The sequence below is a fragment of the Muntiacus reevesi genome, chromosome 14 (genome assembly GCF_963930625.1).
Source record: "Muntiacus reevesi chromosome 14, mMunRee1.1, whole genome shotgun sequence".
Taxonomy (NCBI): domain Eukaryota; kingdom Metazoa; phylum Chordata; class Mammalia; order Artiodactyla; family Cervidae; genus Muntiacus; species Muntiacus reevesi.
Genome location: NC_089262.1, coordinates 31,258,229 through 31,277,870, shown reverse-complemented (window position 1 = coordinate 31,277,870; position 19,642 = coordinate 31,258,229). Strand labels below are relative to the sequence as shown.

Genomic DNA, 19,642 nt, shown 5'->3' with positions numbered 1-19,642 from the left:
ACTCTGGCACAGGACAGAGTCTCTGTCCTCTCTGCCTGCTCTCCAGGACTGAACATGGATTTGCAGTATAAATGGTGAACCTTTAGATATAGTGCCCTGTGCACAAACCGAACATCCATCCATACAGGCCGAGCCCCCAAATGACCAAAATGCATCTTGCTTGCGTCCCGTACTCAGAGACACCCAGTCATGCCACACACCCAAGGCACTCGCACTGGTTGTGTCTATAGCCTCTTTTCTACTCTACCTCTGCTTCTTCACAAGATGCTTGTTCACACATGAAGCGTCTGTGTTTACTTTTTACCGTCTTTCATCTTAGTGGTACAAAGCTGAGAACTAGGCTCTAAGTTTCTCTTTGTTGTCTCTAATGAGCATTATTCTCTCACCTTCAATTTTCTTTTAGAAGGGTGTAGGGAGGGATTGCAAATAGGGAGAGACAGAGCCATAGTATTTAAAACCAGCCAAAAAAAAAAAAAAATGCACCCTTCAATCACTTTGAATAGTTTCCCTCATACACGTGTTGTTTCACTTGTCAATCTCCATAGGCAGACTGAATACAAGAAATTAGGGTTCCATTGCACCAACATATCAAAACTGGCTTAGACATTTCCCCTCCACCAGGGTATCTCTGAGGTTTTGAAGAAGAACATTAGTCACCTCAGTGTCATAAATCTGTAAGTAATGGGAAAAAAACTTTTTGTGTCTATATTCCCAATCTATCAGATTGATTTATTTGTTTGGTAACTGAATGGCGAATTGGTAATTAATACTGACATAACAGGCTTCCAGGTGGTTTTGTGGTAAAGAGTCCACCTGCCAATGAAGTAGGCATGAGTACGATCTGTAGGTCAGGAAGATCCCCTGGAGAAGGAAATGGCACCCTGTCCATGGGATTTCCCAGGCAATAATACTAGAGTGGGCTGCCACTTCCTTCTCTGGGGAATCTTGCCCGAGCCAGGAATTGAACCCCTGTCTCCTGCTTGGCAGGTGGATTCTTTACCATCTGTCACCTTGGAAGCCCCTTTAAAGACATAACCAACATTTAAATCATTAGACAGAGTAAACTCGATTACTCTCTAACATCTGGCAGCCTTTATTCAATCAGATGAAGGTTTTAAAGGCAAAGACTGAGATTCTCTGAAGAAGAAGCAATTCTGTCCTAAGAATGGAACATAGAATCACTGCTTGAGTTTCAGGACCGCCTGGTCTGCCCTCTGGAATTTCGACTCTTTCCTACCCTCTGGAATATCCACTTTTGCCTGAATTTTTAGCCTTCTTGGTCACACTATAGGCTTTAGACCTTCCAGCTCCTACAACCATGATGGTTGATTCCTTAAAATAAATTTCTTTTTCTCTTCTCTCCTCTCTCTATCTATCCTATTGTTTCAGTTTCTTCTGGAGAATTCTAATACGTAGGCATATTTATACGTATGGCTGAATCCCTTCACTGTTCACTGGAAACTATCACAACTTTGCTAATCAGCAGAATATAGTAGGCTTATGAGAGAAGATTACAAGGAATTCAGGAAAAAGTAAAGTGAGGTAGGAAAGGATGTGAGAGGGCAAAGTACTGGAGGCCCAGTTCCAGCTAGACACTGCAAACAGATGAACGCTTCCTGTAGGCTGTAAGTGCCAGTCACCCTCTTTCATAGCTGAATTTGAAGACCCTCAGAGTTCTCTCACAGTAAGAATTAATAACATCAGCTTCAAACTTTCATTTCTCTTAAAAAACTATGTGCATTAGAGAATTTGATCTTTTCTATTGTAAACAGTTTTCATGATTTGTCCACTTTTAACATCCCAAAACTTTAGACACAGATATCTATCTGTCTTCCAATATCAGAAAAAGGACAACATATCCCCATATACAACTTCTTACCTATCTTGACTATGTTCATTTTTCTGCAAGTCATGTTCTTTTTTTCAAGCTTCACGCATATTTTACTGTCTCCAATCAGTAAGAATTTCTTTGTCTTGAGGAAATACCTCTCTTGCAGTTTATTAAAATTCAGGCAATCTACATCCAAAAGTGCTCCACTGTAAAAAAAAAAAAAAAAAAGGAATTTGTCTTAATTCAAGTATTATTGTATAGAGTGGAATAGCGTCACATCTACATTTCATTTGTGTGGCTTTAAATTTGTCCATAGAGTAGATCCACATTCGAGAGTTCAGCTCTGTTCAGTTCAGTCGCTCAGTTGTGTCCAACTCTTTGTGACCCCATGGGCTGCAGCATGCCAGTCCCTCCTGTCCAACACCAGCTCCCGGAGTTTACTCAAACTCATGTCCATTGAGTCGATGATGCCATTCAACCCCCTCATCCTCTGTCATCCCCTTCTCTTCCTGTCTTCAATCTTTCCCAGCATCCGGGTCTTTTCAAATGAGTCAGTTCTTCACATCAGATGGCCAAAGTATTGGAGTTTCAGCTTTAACATCAGTCCTTCCAATGAATATTTAGGACTGATTTCCTTTAGGATGGACTGGTTGGATCTCCTTGCAGTCCAAGGGATTCTCAAGAGTCTTCTCCAACACCACAGTTCAAAAGCATCAATTCTTCTGTGCTCAGCTTTCTTTATAGTCAAACTCTCGCAGCCATACATGACTACTGGAAAAACCATAGCCTTGACTAGACGGACCTTTGTTGGCAAAATAATGTCTCTGCTTTTTAATATGTTGTTTGAGAGAGAGAAAATTAAAATAAAATAGCTTTTTGCTGCCATTCTAATGTGCTGATTTACTCAAGCTCTAGATGTAAGTGAACCTGAAATAGTCAAACACGTACATGAAAATAATGAAATATTCTTAACTTTTAGACTTGATTATTAGAAGATAAATACTTTGTTTAGGTGGGAAGCTAATTTCTTTCTTTTTATTTTTTGATGTTCTGCAGAAATATATTAAAAAAAAAAAGCCTGTAAAGAAATATTGACAAAAAAGTTTAAATTAATCTAAAGGATTATATACAAAAAAACATATACACTGCAGGGATTTCCCTGATGATCCAGTGGTTAAGAGTCTCTTCCAATGCCAGGGATGCAGATTCAGTCCCTGTTTGAGGAACTAGTAATAGGCTCCCACATGCCTTGGGGCAGTTGGACCCATGTGCCAAAACTACTGAGGCTGCACATCACAACTAAGACCCAGCACAGTCATAAAATAAAATGTGTGTGTGTGTGTAAATCGCTCAGTCATGTCTGACACTTTGCAACCCCATAGACTGTAGCCCGCCAGGCTCCTCTGTCCATGGAATTCTCCAGGCAAGAATACTGGAGTGGGTTGCCATTTCCTCCTCCAGGGAATCTTATCAACCCAGGGATTGAACCCAGGTCTCCCATATTGCAGGCAGAATCTTTATTGTTTGATCCACCAGGGAAAAACAACCCCTGCTCCCCACCTACCCCTCATATAAGTAAATATTTAAAAAAATACACTTAGTAGGTAATTTTGGAATTTTTATGGGTAATTTTGGCTGAGTTCCACTTTTAATTAATCAACAGATTGTTAAATCAACCCTTCTCCCCACACTTCTTGGATTAAATGCTCTAGGAACTGAATTCTGTCACTTCTGTGACCTCCTATTCCCTAAAAGATCAGACTTTCAGGGAATGCAAGAAAAGAGAATGTTGCCTACAATGCAACTCCATCGAAAGCTCCAAATTGTACTCTTTCAAAAAATTCCTCCAGGGATGGGACCCACATCTCCTGTGTCTCCTACACTGCAGGCAAATTCTTTACTACTGAGCCATCAGGGAAGCCTACACGTATACCCTGTTGTATTAAAAACAGATAACCAACAAGGACTTCAGTATAGCATGTGGAACTCTGCTCAATGTTAATGTGGCAGCCTGGATGGGAGTGGAGTTTGGGGAAAATGAATACATATGTATGTAAGACTGAGTCCATTTGATGTTCACCTGAAGATATCACTGTTTATTAATCAGCTAGATCTCAATACGAAAAGTTTTTTTTTTTAATATGTTTTAGTTCCAGAATAGCTTATATCACACTAACCCTCAACAAAAAACTACAATAAACTTTGAACAAGATATTTTTGAAAATACTCTTTAAATACTATTGGAGAATAATCAAAAGTAGGCAGAAACTAAAGGGAATTTAATTCTTTAGAAAAGGGTGAATTAGATCTTTCTTTCTATGTTATTTGTTTTGTTTTATCTAAGGCTACCTTGTGGTGGGCATTTAGAATCTAATAGAAGGCCACAGTTTTACTGTCTTAAGTTAGAGGACAGAATTTCATTTGGCCGGAATGGCTGGGTATTTTCAAGGGGGAAAAGCCTAGAAATGAGGAAGTTTTAGAGATAGAAGACACTGGGTCTGTACATAAACTCTGTTTAAATTATTATATGTCCTGTTAATTATGCTAATGTGGAGGAAGCTCCAAGGAAACTGTGAAAATAGCTAGATAGTTCTAGAAAGAACCAAACAGATATTTTTGGTGCTGCCTGAAAAGAAAAATTTGGAGATTAATCCAGCTAAGTTAACTGAGTAACAGAGTTAAAATTAATGCTTGCCAGAGGAAATTAGGGAGAAGGCAATGGCAACCCACTCCAGTTTTTCCTGGAAAATCCCATGGAAGGAGGAGCCTAGTAGGCTGTGGTCCATGGGGTCACGAAGAGTCGGACACAACTGAGCGACTTCACTTTCACTTTTTACTTTCATGCATTGGAAAATGAAATGGCAACCCACTCCGGGATTCTTACCTGGAGAATCCCTGGGACAGGGGAGCCTGGTGGGCTGCTGTATATGGGGTCTCACAAAGTCAGACATGACTGAAGTGACTTAGCAGTAGCAGCAGAGGAAGTTATCAAAACCCAGTAAATAAATAAACCACTCTATTTTCAAAAGCACCCTTCCTACATTCAAAAACTGTTGCAAAAGAGCAGAAAAAGAAAAACATGACACATAGTCAAGTCAAAAAGCAGTCAATGTAAATTGACCCTAAGGTGACTTGGATATTGGAACCAGCAGAAAAGAACTTTTCAGCAGCTTTTGTAAATATGTTTAAGGGCTAAACAAAAAATGCTATCATAATCATTAAGCAAATTTATAACTTTAGTGGAGAAGTGGAAACTAGAAAAGAGAACAAAATGAAAATACTATAACTGACAAGTATAAATGTAAAGTTTTAAAGGATGGCCTTAATAGCAGATAGAAGATGGCAGAAGCAAAGGTTGGTGAAGTTGAAGATAGATCAATAGAAATTTTTCAGTCTGAAACAACAGAAACAAAGTCTTGTTGACCTGTGGGACAATATCAAGGGGACAAATAAATATTCAATTAGAGTTTCAGAACAAAAAGAGAGAAAGAATTTGGCTGAAAAATACTTAAAGAAATAATATTCCCAAATTTCCAATATGTCGGAAAGCATATCAACTTCTGGGCTTAAAAAACTCAGCCAATTCAAGCAGAATAAGTACAAAGGAAACCATACCTAAGTACATCATGGTCAAATGGCTGAAAAGCAAAGGCAAATAAATCTTGAAAGCAGGCAGAGAAGTAGATCACTTCTCATCAGAAATTATGTGACCCAGAAGACATTGGAATAATATATTTAAGACTCTGGAAGGGGAAAAATAGTCTGCTTTGAATCCTTATAGTATAAAATAGTCTTCAATAATGAAGGCAAAATAAGGATATTTTTAGCTATATAAAAATTTACATAATTTGTTTTAGGAAGTTCTTTAGACCAAAGGGAAATAATATAGGTGTAATTTCAGATCTACAGGAAGCAATTAGGTGTACCATAATAAATATAAAAAACACCACATATTTTCTTTTCATAAATTCTTTAGATATAAAGATTGTTCAGGACTTCCTTGGCAGTCCAGTGGCTAATACTCTGTGCTCCCAATGCCAGAGGGGCAGGTTCAACTCCTGGTCAGGGAACTAAGATCCTGCTTGCCACACAGTGTGACCAGAAAAAAGAAAAAGATTTTTTAAAACAAATAATGTAATATTATTGTGGAATTAATGGTATGCATAGATATGAAATATGTGACAGTAGTACAGAGGCTAGAATGTGCTAAGTACAATTGTATTGTTCCAAGTTCCTTATGTTTTTCATGAAATAGTACATTAACTCTAAACTCTGATAGGAAATGGTTGAATATTGCAACACTTCATATAAAAAGAAATAGTGCCCAGATGTGTAAGTAAGGAAGGCATAGAATGTTTCAATGGTTCCATTTCTTTCAAAGAAGTTAAATTGATTACTAATAAGTTTTCCTACAAAGAAAATTTTATGTCCAGATAAAACTGGTGAATTCTATCATAAGTGCCAATCTTACACAAATTCTCTCAGAAAATTAAGGAGAAATGAACCTTTCCCAACTTGTTTTATGAAGTTAGCTCAAGTCTGGTACCAAAAGCTGGCAAAGATATTACAGAAAGGAAAGTTATAAATTAATATTCCTCAATTAAATGTTAATATATTGATGCTAACACATAACGATAAAGTAGGATGCATTGCAGGAAATCAAGGTAGGGTCAACAATCAAAGATCAATCAATATGATTCACCACATGAACAAAATAAAAAACATGAATAATCTGATCATCTCAATAGATGTGGAAAAAGCATATGACAAAATTCAATATCCATTTACAACTAAAATCTCAGTAGACACCTCAACCTGATAAGGGGTACTTAACGAAAAGTCTATGGTTAAGAACATGCTTGGTGGTGAACTAGTTAACAGTTTTCTCCTAAGATAAGGACAAAGCAGGAAGATCTATTTTTCCCACTTTTATTCAACAGTATACTGGAGGTTTTAACCAGTGCATAAGGCAAGAGAAACAAATAAAAATCATTAGTTTGGAAAGAAAGAAAATGAAATTTTGATTATTTTCAGACATTTTGTTCACATGGAAAACTATAAGGATATTCCAACACAATTACAGGAACTAATATAGTCATTTCATTAAGGTCAGTTTACAAACGTCAATCTTATTTCTATAGACTACTGTCCACAAATTGGAAAATAACTTAAAAAAATAACAGCTCCACTTATGAGAGCAATAAAACATAAAATGCTTAGAAATAAAATTAACAAAGGATGTTTAAGGCCTTTCCAAAGGAAATTACAAAACATTCCTGAGAGCTATTAAAGGAAATCTAAACAGAGAACACAAAGAACTCAGAATAGCCAAACAACACTGAAAAAAAGTAGAACAAAGATGAAGGACTCAGAGACTTGATTTCAAACTTACCATAAGATTATGACCATCAAGATAGCTTAGCACTGTCACAAAGATAGAAATATTGATCAATGGATAATATAATGTTCTGAAATAGACTCATACATATAAGGCTTATTGATTTTAAATACATGCACCCAATGAATTCAGTGGAAACAAATTTCTTCAGCAAATAGTCCTGGAACAATGTGGAAAATATGAACCTCAATTTCACAAAAATTAATTGGGTATGGAATATAGTTCTAAATATAAAGACTAAAACTGTGAACTGTTTAGAAGAAAACATGAGAAAATATCTTCCTAACTTTGAGGGTAGACACAAATATGACACAAAAACACTAAATATAAAAAAGAAAAATAAAACAAATTGGGCTGCATCAAATGAAAATCTTTTGCTTATTAAAATATGCCATTAATGAAATGACGATAGCAGATTCATTGATAGCAATTCATTAATAAAATGAAATAGCAGGAAATAGTTGTAGTACATATATCTAACATCATAATTGTATATAGCGCATATGAAGAACTCACACCCAAGGGACAAATAATTCAATGAAAAAAGACAAAAATCTAACAGCTATTTGCCAAAAGAATACATACAAATGGCCAACAGTACATGAAAAGGTGGTCAACATTATTTGTCTTGCAAAATGTAAATAAAATCATGAGATACTATTTCAATGTCAAATATTGGGAATGATGTGCAATTCTCATACACTGAGAGCAGAAGAGTACAGTGATATGACCACTTTGGAAAACTTGTTGGGCAGTTTCTTATAAAGGTAAAAACACACCTACCCCAGTGATACAGTAATTCCACTCCAAGATTTTTACTTTAAAGAAGTGAAAATTTATATTAAACTGATTTGTGAAAGAATGTCAATGATAACTTTAAAAAAGAATAATCTCAAACTTGAGAAAACTCATTTGTCCATTAAAAAACAAAAGGATCAAAAATTTTTGATTTATTTGTTGGAGTACAGCTGATTAACAATGTTGTGTTGGCTTCAGGTGTACAACGAAGTGATTTGGTTATACACATACATGTATCTAGGGCTTCCCAGTGGCTCAGCAGTAAAGAATCCGCCTGTCAATGTAAGAGACATGGGTTCGATTACTGGGTCAGGATGATCCTCTGGAGGAAGTCATTGCAACCCACTCTAGTATTCTTGCCTGGGAAATCTCATGGACAGAGAAGTCTTGGCGTCAGACAGGATTTAGAAACTAAATAACAGCAACAAAAACCACAACAACATACATGTATCTATTCTTTTTCAAATTCTTTCCCACTTAGGTTTTTAAATAATATTGAACAGAGTTCCCAGTGCCACACAGTAGGTCCTTGTTGGTTATCCATTTAAAATATAGCAGTGTGTACATCAATCCCAAACTTCCTAACTATCCCTCTCCTCAACCCTTCCTTCCTGCTATTTATAGAGAGATATTTGCTTAACTTGTATATTTAGGTAAAGAAATAAGATCTCACCATCTAACTTTGATCAATAATTTATAAAGGTGGATGAGGACAAGAGTAAAAGTTCTTTAAAAAAATCTATGGTATATTTGAACAGTGGAATTAATACTCAGCAAGTGGAAAGATGAGCTATGAGATAAGCATAAACATGGATAAATCTCAAAAACATTTTGTTGTGTGAAAGAAGTCAGACAGAAAAGAGGGAGCAGTATATTATTTCATTTATAAGAACTATCAGAAGCCAGCAAAACCAAAGGGTGATAGAATTCAAAACTGATTTCTCACAGGAGATGAGAGATTGAAAGGGGACATGATGCATCCTTTTAGGGTGAAAGGAATTTTCTGCATCTCAACTGAGGTGATGGCAACATGTCATATATGTTTCTCAAAACTCATTTAGTATTTTTACATTTTACTATAGGTAAACTTTACCCCCCAAATGAACTGTAATCAAAAAAGAAAGTAAAATGAAATTAACAAATGACATAAAAATTAAAGAAGTAAAGCAAAGTATGTATTTTAACTGTAAAAATAAACAATGCAGAGTAAAAGGAAAATTACTCATTTCTCTCCTTTCCTTCAACCCCCAGTTTGATTCACATCTCTTGTGATAACCATGGTTACCAGTTTATTTTCCCTACATACCATTTAAATCCAGCCACAGAGTCCTAAAAAGAAGTAAACTGGGTCAAATTGGAAGTGAGGATTGTGGTAGAAATGGTTGGCTTCTGTGAAGAGAATTTTTCTCATTAATCAGATTTTTTTTTAGGAAAAAAAAATATGGAGAGTATATTCTCCAAAGGTCATTTGCTACCCACATTGTAGAATGTGTATTGGTTTTCCACGGTGAAATTGGATGTGTGTACACGTTTCTCTGCATGTGCACATATAAGCCCTTTCCAGGATCATTCCTGAGTTCTCTAGCAGACATGTGTGGAATATTCAATTGCAGATCCTTAGCATATAGGAATGTTCCAGTACTGTTGGACGTTTGAGAAGAATCTAAAATGATATTCTCAATTCATTCTTGCTTTTCAGGAAATGTGAGCAATGAGCAACAGCAACGAAGCATCACCATGTGGCTGCCTTACCAGGCTGGGCACCCTTTACGGGCCTGAGCTCGAGGGCCTGCTCTGTGTGCAGGGGAAGCCGTGATAGGAGATTAAGAGATGATTGTGGTCTAGAACAGACAGCCTCGTTTCGTGCCCCTGACCCTGGCTTCAGGTAATCAGAGGAAACTCGGGGTCTCCCATGAGTGGCTCAACTCTAGTCAATCCAATTAATTTCAATTCACATAATTAAATTAAAACAGCTTACTTGGTGCTAAGTGTGTATTGCTAGGATCAGGAATGTTCTACGACTACACTCCCCAACACAATGACCACAGCCCCATGTGTGGATATTGAATCTTTGAAATATGGCTTGTCTAAATTGAGATGTTCTCCAAATATGAAATACCAGATTTTGAAGATGTAGATATTCAAAATACCTCATGAATATTTATGTTCATACTGTTCATATTTTTTGTTCATGTAGGTTGAAATGATAATATTTTGGCAATACTGAGTTAAATAAGATGTTATTAAAATTAATTTTCACCTGTTTTTTAAACGTGGCTACTAGACAATTTAAATTACATATATCACTCCCACATTTGTGGGTCATATTATATTTCTGTTGGATAGAGCTGTTTTAGGGTATTTTGGTGGGGAGAAAAGACCACTACAGGTACCCAGGTAGACCCATAGGCTAGCAAAATTGGTCCCGTGGAGGACATCAACCCTGAGTTACTTACACAAATTCCTTTTTTCTGAAAATAGAGACTGCTGGGGACCACAGGATTCTTCACCTCAATGCCACTTTCCTCAGTCTCCTATAAACTTGTGTAATTTAGTGTGATAAACACATTTCTCTTGTTGGTGCAAGCAGGTATTTACATGGAAATACTAAAAACAAACCGCAAAGGTTATTCCTCACTTGGTCCTAAAAGACAGAATCTTCTCAAAAGTTAGTATGGTTTAGAAAGGGCTAGATTAACAACACTTGACAGATATTGCTAGTTAGGTCAGGAACATGAGGTAGCCTGGGCTGGATGCAGCCTGTGATGTTGGTGGTAACTGATGAAAAAAAAATGACATATTTGAAGTGGTATCTGTAGGTGGCACGTGGGAGTGACTGTGGCGCCTCCACCAATGTGGAAATAAAGGAAATACAATTACCTTCTGAGAGCTGCCTGTGAAAATTATGCAAACAGATAAAAAGCAGGGGCCCAAATTTACATGCCTATGGTGTCCACGTGGGTAATGAAAATGAGAACAGTGGGTTAACTTCATGACTGAGATTTAATTCTCCATCTATAGAAGCCATCAGCATTCTGTTCAGTTAATTTTTGCTGTCTGGGCCCAGTATTACCAAATCTGATTTTCCAAGAGATACCTAGATTTTTAAAGGCTAGCAACTAAATTAAAAAAGAAGATTAACCATTTTGAGATTTGAATCAAATAACTGGTTTTATCAATAAAATCAACAAACAGATTTCCTTTGATTTGCTTCTATATTTACTGAACCTTTGGATCACATTTTTAAATGAAAATCCCATGACACAAAATTAAATATCATTTACAGGCACCAACCATAAGCCAGACACTAATCCTACCTCAGTGTGAGCGGTTGTTATGATCAGACTTTAAATGTGATTCTCAGGTCACAGAGCTAGTTATTGGGTTATTGGTTATATTGATCATTGAGATAACAACCTCCCTGCCTGTTTCCGGAGCTTCAGCTTTGTCACTGCCAGTACCTGGGAGCCTGTCAGGGTGCTGGTGAACAAAAAATTTCTAGGCCCCCCAATGAGAGTGGATTTATATTGATGTACAATCTACTGCCCTCTCTGTCACCTCCCCTCAAAGACTTGAGAACAGGATGAATATTTGTTTCAACCAAAAGAGTTGCATTTATCCATGTGAAGTTGTCACTTGGCACCTCTGTGATTTTGGCTAATCCAAGTCCATCCCCGAGAGATGGATCCGCATGTTGAACCCTAAATTATTGGTTTCTAAGCCTGGGAGTCTGGCGGCCAAATCAGGCAGGTGGTAAATGTTTGTTGGAAAATGACCCTGGTGAGCCCTCTGGGAAACATCTGGTTTACATAAAAAATCCCACCTGTGTAAAGACTTCAGCAGAACTCAGTTTTCAAGTTTTCAGTGATTTCCAATTTCTTTCTTTATAAATTTATATTCACAGAAAAAAAGAAAAGCTCGCATAAAGCAATTTTGGGGGAAAGAAGCCCAAACTTAGCAGCAAATTCAACACTATTTAAGGGGCTTTAACTTGAGCTACAGCCCCCCAGGTGGCCCTAAGTGGAAAGAACCCTCCTGCCAATGCAGGAGACATAAGAGATGCAGGTTCAATCCCTGGGTCTAGAAGATCCCCTGGAGGAGGGCATAGCAACCTTCTCCAGTATTCTTGTCTGGAGAATCCCAGGAGGAGCCTGGTAGGCTATAGTCCACAGAGTCACAAAGAGTCAGACATGACTGAAATGACTTAACACACACTTAACTTGAGCTACACCGCTGCTCAGAACCCAGCAGTTGCACAAATCTTCCCCTCAAGGTGTGGCTAACTTTGCGAAGATGACTGCCCTCTAGAAGCATCTTAACCTACTAAGGGCTTCATACTTACTTTTTAACACAGAAAACATGTCTTAAAATAATCCCTTTCCAGTGGAAATACCTGAATCCAACCTAACAACCCAAACGGAGGCTACGGATAAGTTAAAATACGGCAGGAGAAATCAAGAGACTCGTGAAAGGAAGCGGGGAAGTTTGTTCAAATGGCCAAGGAAGTGGTCAGGTACTGTTATGAGTGAAAGTGGACAGAAGGTCAACCTCTGCCTCCCCAATTAAAACCACTGCTGTTTACCACCCAGCTGGCTGGAGAGGCAAAGCAGACCTCCGTGTCAGAGGGGGTTTGCCCACAAAAATGATGTGCGTCTTTTGAATGAGTTGTTCAGCAGCTTTAGTGGAGTCTACCAGTTGCACAGACTCTGGACACTGTAGGTTCCTCTTCTCTAGATGTATGCTATTCCTGGAGAGCATGTGATAGAAATGAACTGACAGAGGCAGACTGAGAACACACTATGGCATTCAAGTCCAAGGTCATATTTATCCAAAGACCTTAGCAGGAGACATTGCATGCACAGAGGCAGGGAATTAACATAAGACATGGGATTCAGGGCTTGTCAAGACCAAGTATTGTGGGAGATTGGCTGTCTATGGAATATAAGAAGCCCTCTTTTACTACTGGCAGATTTTGACTCATTTTCCTTACTACACAACTAACTAAAATTAGGTCATCTGATATGAATTTGGAAATAGCCACAAGTCAGAATTTCATGACAGAGTATTTTTTTTTCAAGTCATCAGAGATAGTAACTCTTGGTAACAAGAGATGATTTGTAGAAGAGGGAGAAGATAAGTTCTCTGAGCTCTTTACTAAACTTTCAAATCAGCTAAGAGACTTTCTCTTTCTTTTTACCTTTCTTAGTGGCTCCATGAAACCCAGAGTCAATTTCTTCCTGTGGATTTTCAGAAAACTGGTATTGGCAACTGGTTGGGTGGCAGTTGGGTCTAGATTCACAGAGTTTTGACTTAATGCCTTTTTTTCATTACTTATTACATACTGGATGTGTCATCCAATTAAATAATTGAAGTATTAAATTATTTAATCTCACATCTCCCTATGAGGTGATATTTAACAGGTGAAGAAACAAAGGAATAGATAAGTTACACAACTTACTCTAGGTTAAAAAACCAGTTAAGTGCTCGTGTTAGGATCAGAAACCAGGCACCCACCCTGAGTGTGGCTTGAAGACACTAGCTTGTTCCATGTTGGGCAAAGAGCCTTCAGGGGAGGAGTGAACCAGGACAATCAGAATTTAAGTTCTGCCCTGAAGTCAGGAGGGATGTGGGACCTCCCACATTCACACCATCATTTGGCTGTAGCAGCGAGGCCCTGAAAGATGAGCTCCTGAGTGTTTCTTTGCTTGAGTCTCTTGGTGAAGGACAATGAGTTTGAGGAAGTTTTTGGAATTTACTCAATTTTAATATTTGATAATTAGCCCCCACACTCTCCTTTGCAGCTGTTGCCGTGCAGTGTAAGAAAGAGAGACGGAGGATTTATAAGCACCCATTGAAGGCACCATTCCTCACCATATTTCAAATTCCAGGTTGGTGCTGTTGATGTCCGAGTCGTCAAACGTGCAGGTCAGCAAGTGCTGGAGTCCATCCACTTCCAGCTGACTGTAGCATGAGAATGAGTAGTCATCCAGTTCTGTGTCATCAAAATCTCCTGGCAAGGAACAAACCTATAGATGTTAATGAAGCCAATAAGTGCCTCCTTGTGCAATCAGGACTAATGTTGCTGAAATGGCAGCCTTTCATGGCAGACATGAAGGAGTGGTGATTGTTTGTCTAAAGATGGAAAGCCCAAGGGCAAAGACAGGAAACAGGACTTCAAAAAAACAAAAATAAAAGCAAACAAAATGACAAAACTCAAATAAAACTTAATGAACACAGATTTTTTTCTAATAGAAAAAAGTCATCACAATTAATAAATAGTCTCCAAAGATTTATAAATATCTCTGCTATTGGGTAAGAGCATTGGAGATCTAGAATGAGACACTTAATGCATCCTTTCTTTTGTATAATGAGTGTTTCTTTTGTTAGTTTATATATTTAAATGAGATACTCTATTATTCATGTGCCACCTAATTTAGTCTTGTACTTTATTACTAATCTTCCTTTATTGCCTCCCAAGAAATTTTTTTGAATGAATGAAAGAAGATGATAGCTATTTGCAGTCAGAAGTTCTCTTCTTAAAACAGTAGCTCTCCCTTACCTAAACAGGTATCCCGCCTAAAAGTCCCATTGATTTTTCCCATTGTGTGAATATATATTTAAGGCCACTTGTCTTAAGCTACTAACTGAGGCCAACAGGATCAGAAAAAATTACATCACAGGACTCAGACCTGGTGGAGCTTCCCATGAATCTTAAAGATACTACTTCTGTGCTTGTATATACTCCCTTTAGAGAGATTGCATTTTATGAATATGAGCAAAATTCTAGAAGCACACGAGAAACAGAATTTTTATGCCATTGCTTTTGAAAAGTACTGTCTTTTAGAGATAGCATTTGATTTTTTAAGATGGATTGAGGCCTCTAAGATTAAATATATATTTTGTGTGTATATTTAATAGTATTTAATAAAGAAAAATATGTCATCAAAGATACTCCAACTGGGATCTGAGAAAATCCAGAGTAACCAAAGCCATTCTCGGAGAGATTGAGTGGAGCTATGACTGCTTCAAGGTCTATTGATATTGAAATTACTTTGGCCACTGATACTAGAAAATTGAAGCTCTAGGGGTTGGGAAGAACCCACTCCAGTATTCTTGCCTGGAGAATCCCCATGGACAGAGGAGCCTGGTGGGCTACAGTCCGTGGGGTCACAAAAAGTCGGACGTGACTGAGCGACTAAACGCAACACAGCACAGGCTTTAAACAGGAGAGAGAAGATACTGAAAATTGCATCCCAACTGAGTGTCCCGAAGGCCGTGGGATTACAGGCAGAACCCTCTTTACTTCAACAACCCAGTTGTTATTTGGGAGAATTAGTAAAGCTGGTTGTGAGTGGACCAACCGGTTGTGAGCAAGGTCAGTTCAGTCAGAGCAACAAATCTTGAAAAGCCACACCAAGGTAAGAGCTGCAGGCACTGTTCTTTCTGACTATACCTAGAATCCATCAAGCTCACAATTCTGCCACCAGCAAAGGCTCCTGATGCTGGGAAAGATTGATGGCAGGAGGAGAAGGGGACGACAGAGGATGAGATGGCTAGATGGTATCACCGACTTAAAGGACATGAGTTTCAGCAAGCTCCAGGAGTTGGTGATGGACAGGGGAGTCTGGCGTGCTGTAGACCGGGGGGGTCACAAAGAGTTGGACATGACTGAGTAACTGAAGTGCACTGTATTTCAGCTGGATATGGCCTTCTTTTTAATGCAGTTTTAAATAATGAGGGGCAGTTCACTATTTGGGGCTCCCATGTCAAAATATACTCGCTCTTAATCTTACAGAGTGAGATCCAGTCCCCTAATTGCTGGCATGTCCACCAATCTGGTACAACAGAACCTACATTAACATTTGGATTCAGACACCTGTGGATCAACTTTGTCTCCAAAACTCTTTAACATACAACTTAAGCCAGAGAGAGCAGACTTTAGAAGATTCTGGTATCAACAGGACAAAGCGCTCCTGTATAATTCGCTGTATATTCCTACACAGCAGTGATCACTTACAATAGCCAAGACATGAAAACAACCTGAAGGTCCATTGACAGTTGAATTGATAAAGAACATGTTGTGTGTATATGTGTGTGTATATATATACATATATATATATAAATATACACTATATATACTAATACTATATTGGAGAAGAAAATGGTAACCCACTCTAGTGTTCTTGCCTGGAGAATCCCAGGGATGGGGGAGCCTGGTGGGCTTCTGTCTATGGGGTCACGCAGAGTCGGACACGACTGAAGCAACTTAGCAGCAGTAGCATATATACTACACACACATACACACACTGGAATATTACTCAGCCATGAAAAAGAATGAAATAATGCCATTTGCCGCAACATGGATGGAGTTAGAGACTATCATACTAAAATAAGTAAGCCAGATAGAGAAAAATAAATATCATATGATATTGCTTATATGTAGAATCTAAAAAAATGATACAAATGAAATTATTTACAAAATAAAAATAGATTCACAGACATAGTAAACAAACTTACTTAATTTACCAAAAGGAACAGTGGAAGGTGGGGGAGGCAGATAAATTAGGAGTTCGGGATTAACATATGCATACTACTATATATAACATAGGCAAATAATAAAACCCTACTGCAAAGCCCAGGAACTATACTCAATATCTTGTAATAATCTATAATGGAAAAGAATCTGAAAAAAATATATACATATGTGTGTGTGTCTCTCTCTATATATGTATAACTGAATCACTTTGCTGTATACTTGAAACTAACACACATTGTAAATTAATGATATTTCCATGAAAGAGAAGAAAGTAGTGGTCATACAGTTAAAATGGCCGTGTTTTGAGAAAAAGCTCATTGGTTCTTTAACAGGTTCGGAGCTCGTTGACTCTTAGCCAAAGTTGCTTTGTAAGCAAGAAAAGTCCCCTCAATAACCTGCAAAATTTCATGGCATTTTACAAAGAGAATGTCATATCTGCTCTCAGCTTCGATAAGAGTCATATACACAGTGGTTAAGACCTCCAGCACCAGAGCTGGACAGATGTGGATTTAAATCCTGGCTGTTCCACTGTGTAGCTGTGATCCTTCATCAGGTCCTCTCTAAACTTCAGGGTTCTGATATTTAAATTCGTGTTATTATGAGGAATCACTGAATACAAAGATATTGCTTAGAACACAGAAAACATTCAATAAGGGCTAGCTAAAACTATTATCACATTTTTTGAGAAATAAAGAAAAGGTTAAAAAAAGGAATTTAATTCGAAGGATATACATGAAACCTTTGGGGGCTCCTTTGTAAAAGAGTGTTTTGTCAAAGGTATTATTATGACTACAGATTTGAAATTACATAGAGCTTATGAACAGTGAGTTTTTAAAAATTCTCACTATAAAAATTAGAATTTTTGAAATATGTGTTATAGACAAGAGAATGTGGTTTAGAAGTTTTCCTACTGGAAGGGCTTAGTTGATTAAAAGTATAAATGATTTGGATTTTTAAAAAGTTTCTTCTTCTCTTGATCATTCTTATGCTTATCAGAGAACTAACTTATCTTTAACAAAGAGCAGTTGATTATTTTGAATTCCTGACACCTCAAACCGAGAAGTATTTTGATGTAATCATGTGGATGGGTGGTTACAGATCTCTTAAAAAAATACCCTGAAATTTAAAAAGTTGAAGTGAAAACTCAGCTTTCAACTAGAATCCTTAATTTGTTTTTAAAATAAAACAACCACTGCAGGGAGTGGTGAAGCAGAAGGGATATATTATATTCCAAAGGGGAAGATTTATGTGTTACCTGCCAAGCATCTATCTGTACAGACACAAGACAACATTTACCATGAATTAATTATCATCCCCCACACATTCACAGTCACGCTATGAAAAATGTCAACCCTCTGACAATTCCATTAATGAAAATATGCTAGGGATTTCCATCCTTAGTGATTACATGACTTAAACTATCTAAGCTGAGTCATTAGGCTGACGTGCTTGATATCTTCACTAGGCAAATACTTTTTAAATCTTAAAGTGAAAGTACTTAATTTTCAGGAACAATTTGGTGGTCCAAGTTTCCAGGTGGCTCCTCTGGGCCACTTCACCTTTGCGTAATTTCAGTTGTAATTACAATAGGTTTACAAAGTAGACAGCATCTGCCTCTAGTTACTAAGTATTTAAGGATACTAAAGAAAATTGTTATATGATGATAAATTTGTTGGCCTGGATAGTTAAATATATTTCAAAGAGAACTCATTCAGATCTTACCCCTATTCAGTTATTCACTAAGAATACCACATGATCACACCAAAAGTAAAGTATTTTGAGGAAATTTTCAAATATTTGTTAAATGTCTACTATGTTCTAGATACTGGAGTAGGTGTTGAGAAAACAGCAAAGGTAAGTGCAGACAAAGTGGTTGTTTCTGGATATTATTTTATCTTGAAAGTGATGTTTTTGGAGCCTCTTAAAAGCTAAAGCATAACAAAATGAGCTGCTTTTCTTGGCAAGGTAAAGTTACCTTGAAGGTTCTCTAACAAGCATAACCATTGTGTCTCTATGGGTGTTCTTTTTGTAAGATCAGAGGCATCAACAAATATTTAAGACTCACATTGGGAGAGTCAAGTGCATCCCTTGACAATTCTAAGCCTTTACGGACCACTTGCAGTGTTGGCCCTAGGCCCCCTGTCCTGGTGATTAGAACAGGCAAAAGGGTTAAGTATGTGCTAAGTCCTCAAACTCCCTTATATTTAACCCAGTGCCCCACTCCAGTCTATTATGGATCTGAGCAACTGAAATAGATGCTAGGGATCATCTGAAATCCTGAAGAAAAATCAGAAATGACTCACCATTCTCTGCATAGCCACTTTCTCCAGAAACGGCTTGAAGTAAATAGAAAAGCATACCCAAAGCAGTACTTAGAAGTGTCATTCTGAGAGAGAAATAGAGGAGACAGCAAGCGCGTGAGCCTATGCACAGCCTATGCGTAGGAATGAATGAGAGAGAGAGCGCGAGCAACTTAAGTCTATAGCTTTAGGACTTTATACTTGTTTAACCACAGGGGGGAAGTAGGGGGGAAGTCTAAACAGAAGAAAAGACGGCAAGTGCCAGAAACAGGAAGTGTGAGTAAAAGTATTGCTGCTGTAAGCAGAAGCAGAGGAAAAGAAGGGATGGAGCCTTTCAGAGGCTGGTACCTCTTTGGCATCCCTGGCTGCCCCCAAATGTACTGGCCTTATTTCAGATGGAGGTGGTGGATTCAAATCTAGGCTTGAACTAGCTTAGATCCACTTTAAAAGAATCATGGGACAAAAATCTAAACAGACAAAGTTTATCAATTGCTTGTCTGAGTGAGTGTTGCTGTAAAGGAAGATTGTGCACTTAATCAAGTCATTTACTGCAGGTATATTTTAAATTATCTACCTCCCATCTCTGAACATACATGATAGAGTGCCACAAGCACAGTCACTTTTCTGTTGTGTTTTTTGTGTGTATTCCTGGTGGTTACTTATGCCTCATCCATCGTAGTAAGCACTTGAGAATCATTTGTTTAATGTAGAAGTTGGCAAGCTAGGGCCCAGGAGCCAAATTTGGCCCACTACTTGCTCTTGTAATGGGCTTCCTAGGT

General features: G+C 37.8%; 1 protein-coding gene across 2 annotated transcripts in view; it reads right to left on the bottom strand.

The window, feature by feature from the left end:
- IL7R (interleukin 7 receptor) overlaps nucleotides 1-18,986 on the bottom strand; it is a 31,397-nt gene extending 12,411 nt beyond the window's left edge. For both annotated transcript variants that reach the window (XM_065905371.1, XM_065905372.1), the window contains exons 1-3: nucleotides 18,867-18,986; nucleotides 13,899-14,037; nucleotides 1,880-2,037 (exon numbers count right to left, since the gene is read on the bottom strand). In XM_065905371.1, the coding sequence (XP_065761443.1) occupies nucleotides 1,880-2,037; nucleotides 13,899-14,037; nucleotides 18,867-18,948 (379 nt within the window). In that variant the 5' untranslated portion in view covers nucleotides 18,949-18,986. The remainder of the gene's footprint in view (nucleotides 1-1,879; nucleotides 2,038-13,898; nucleotides 14,038-18,866) is intronic.
- Nucleotides 18,987-19,642: the final 656 nt, after the last annotated feature.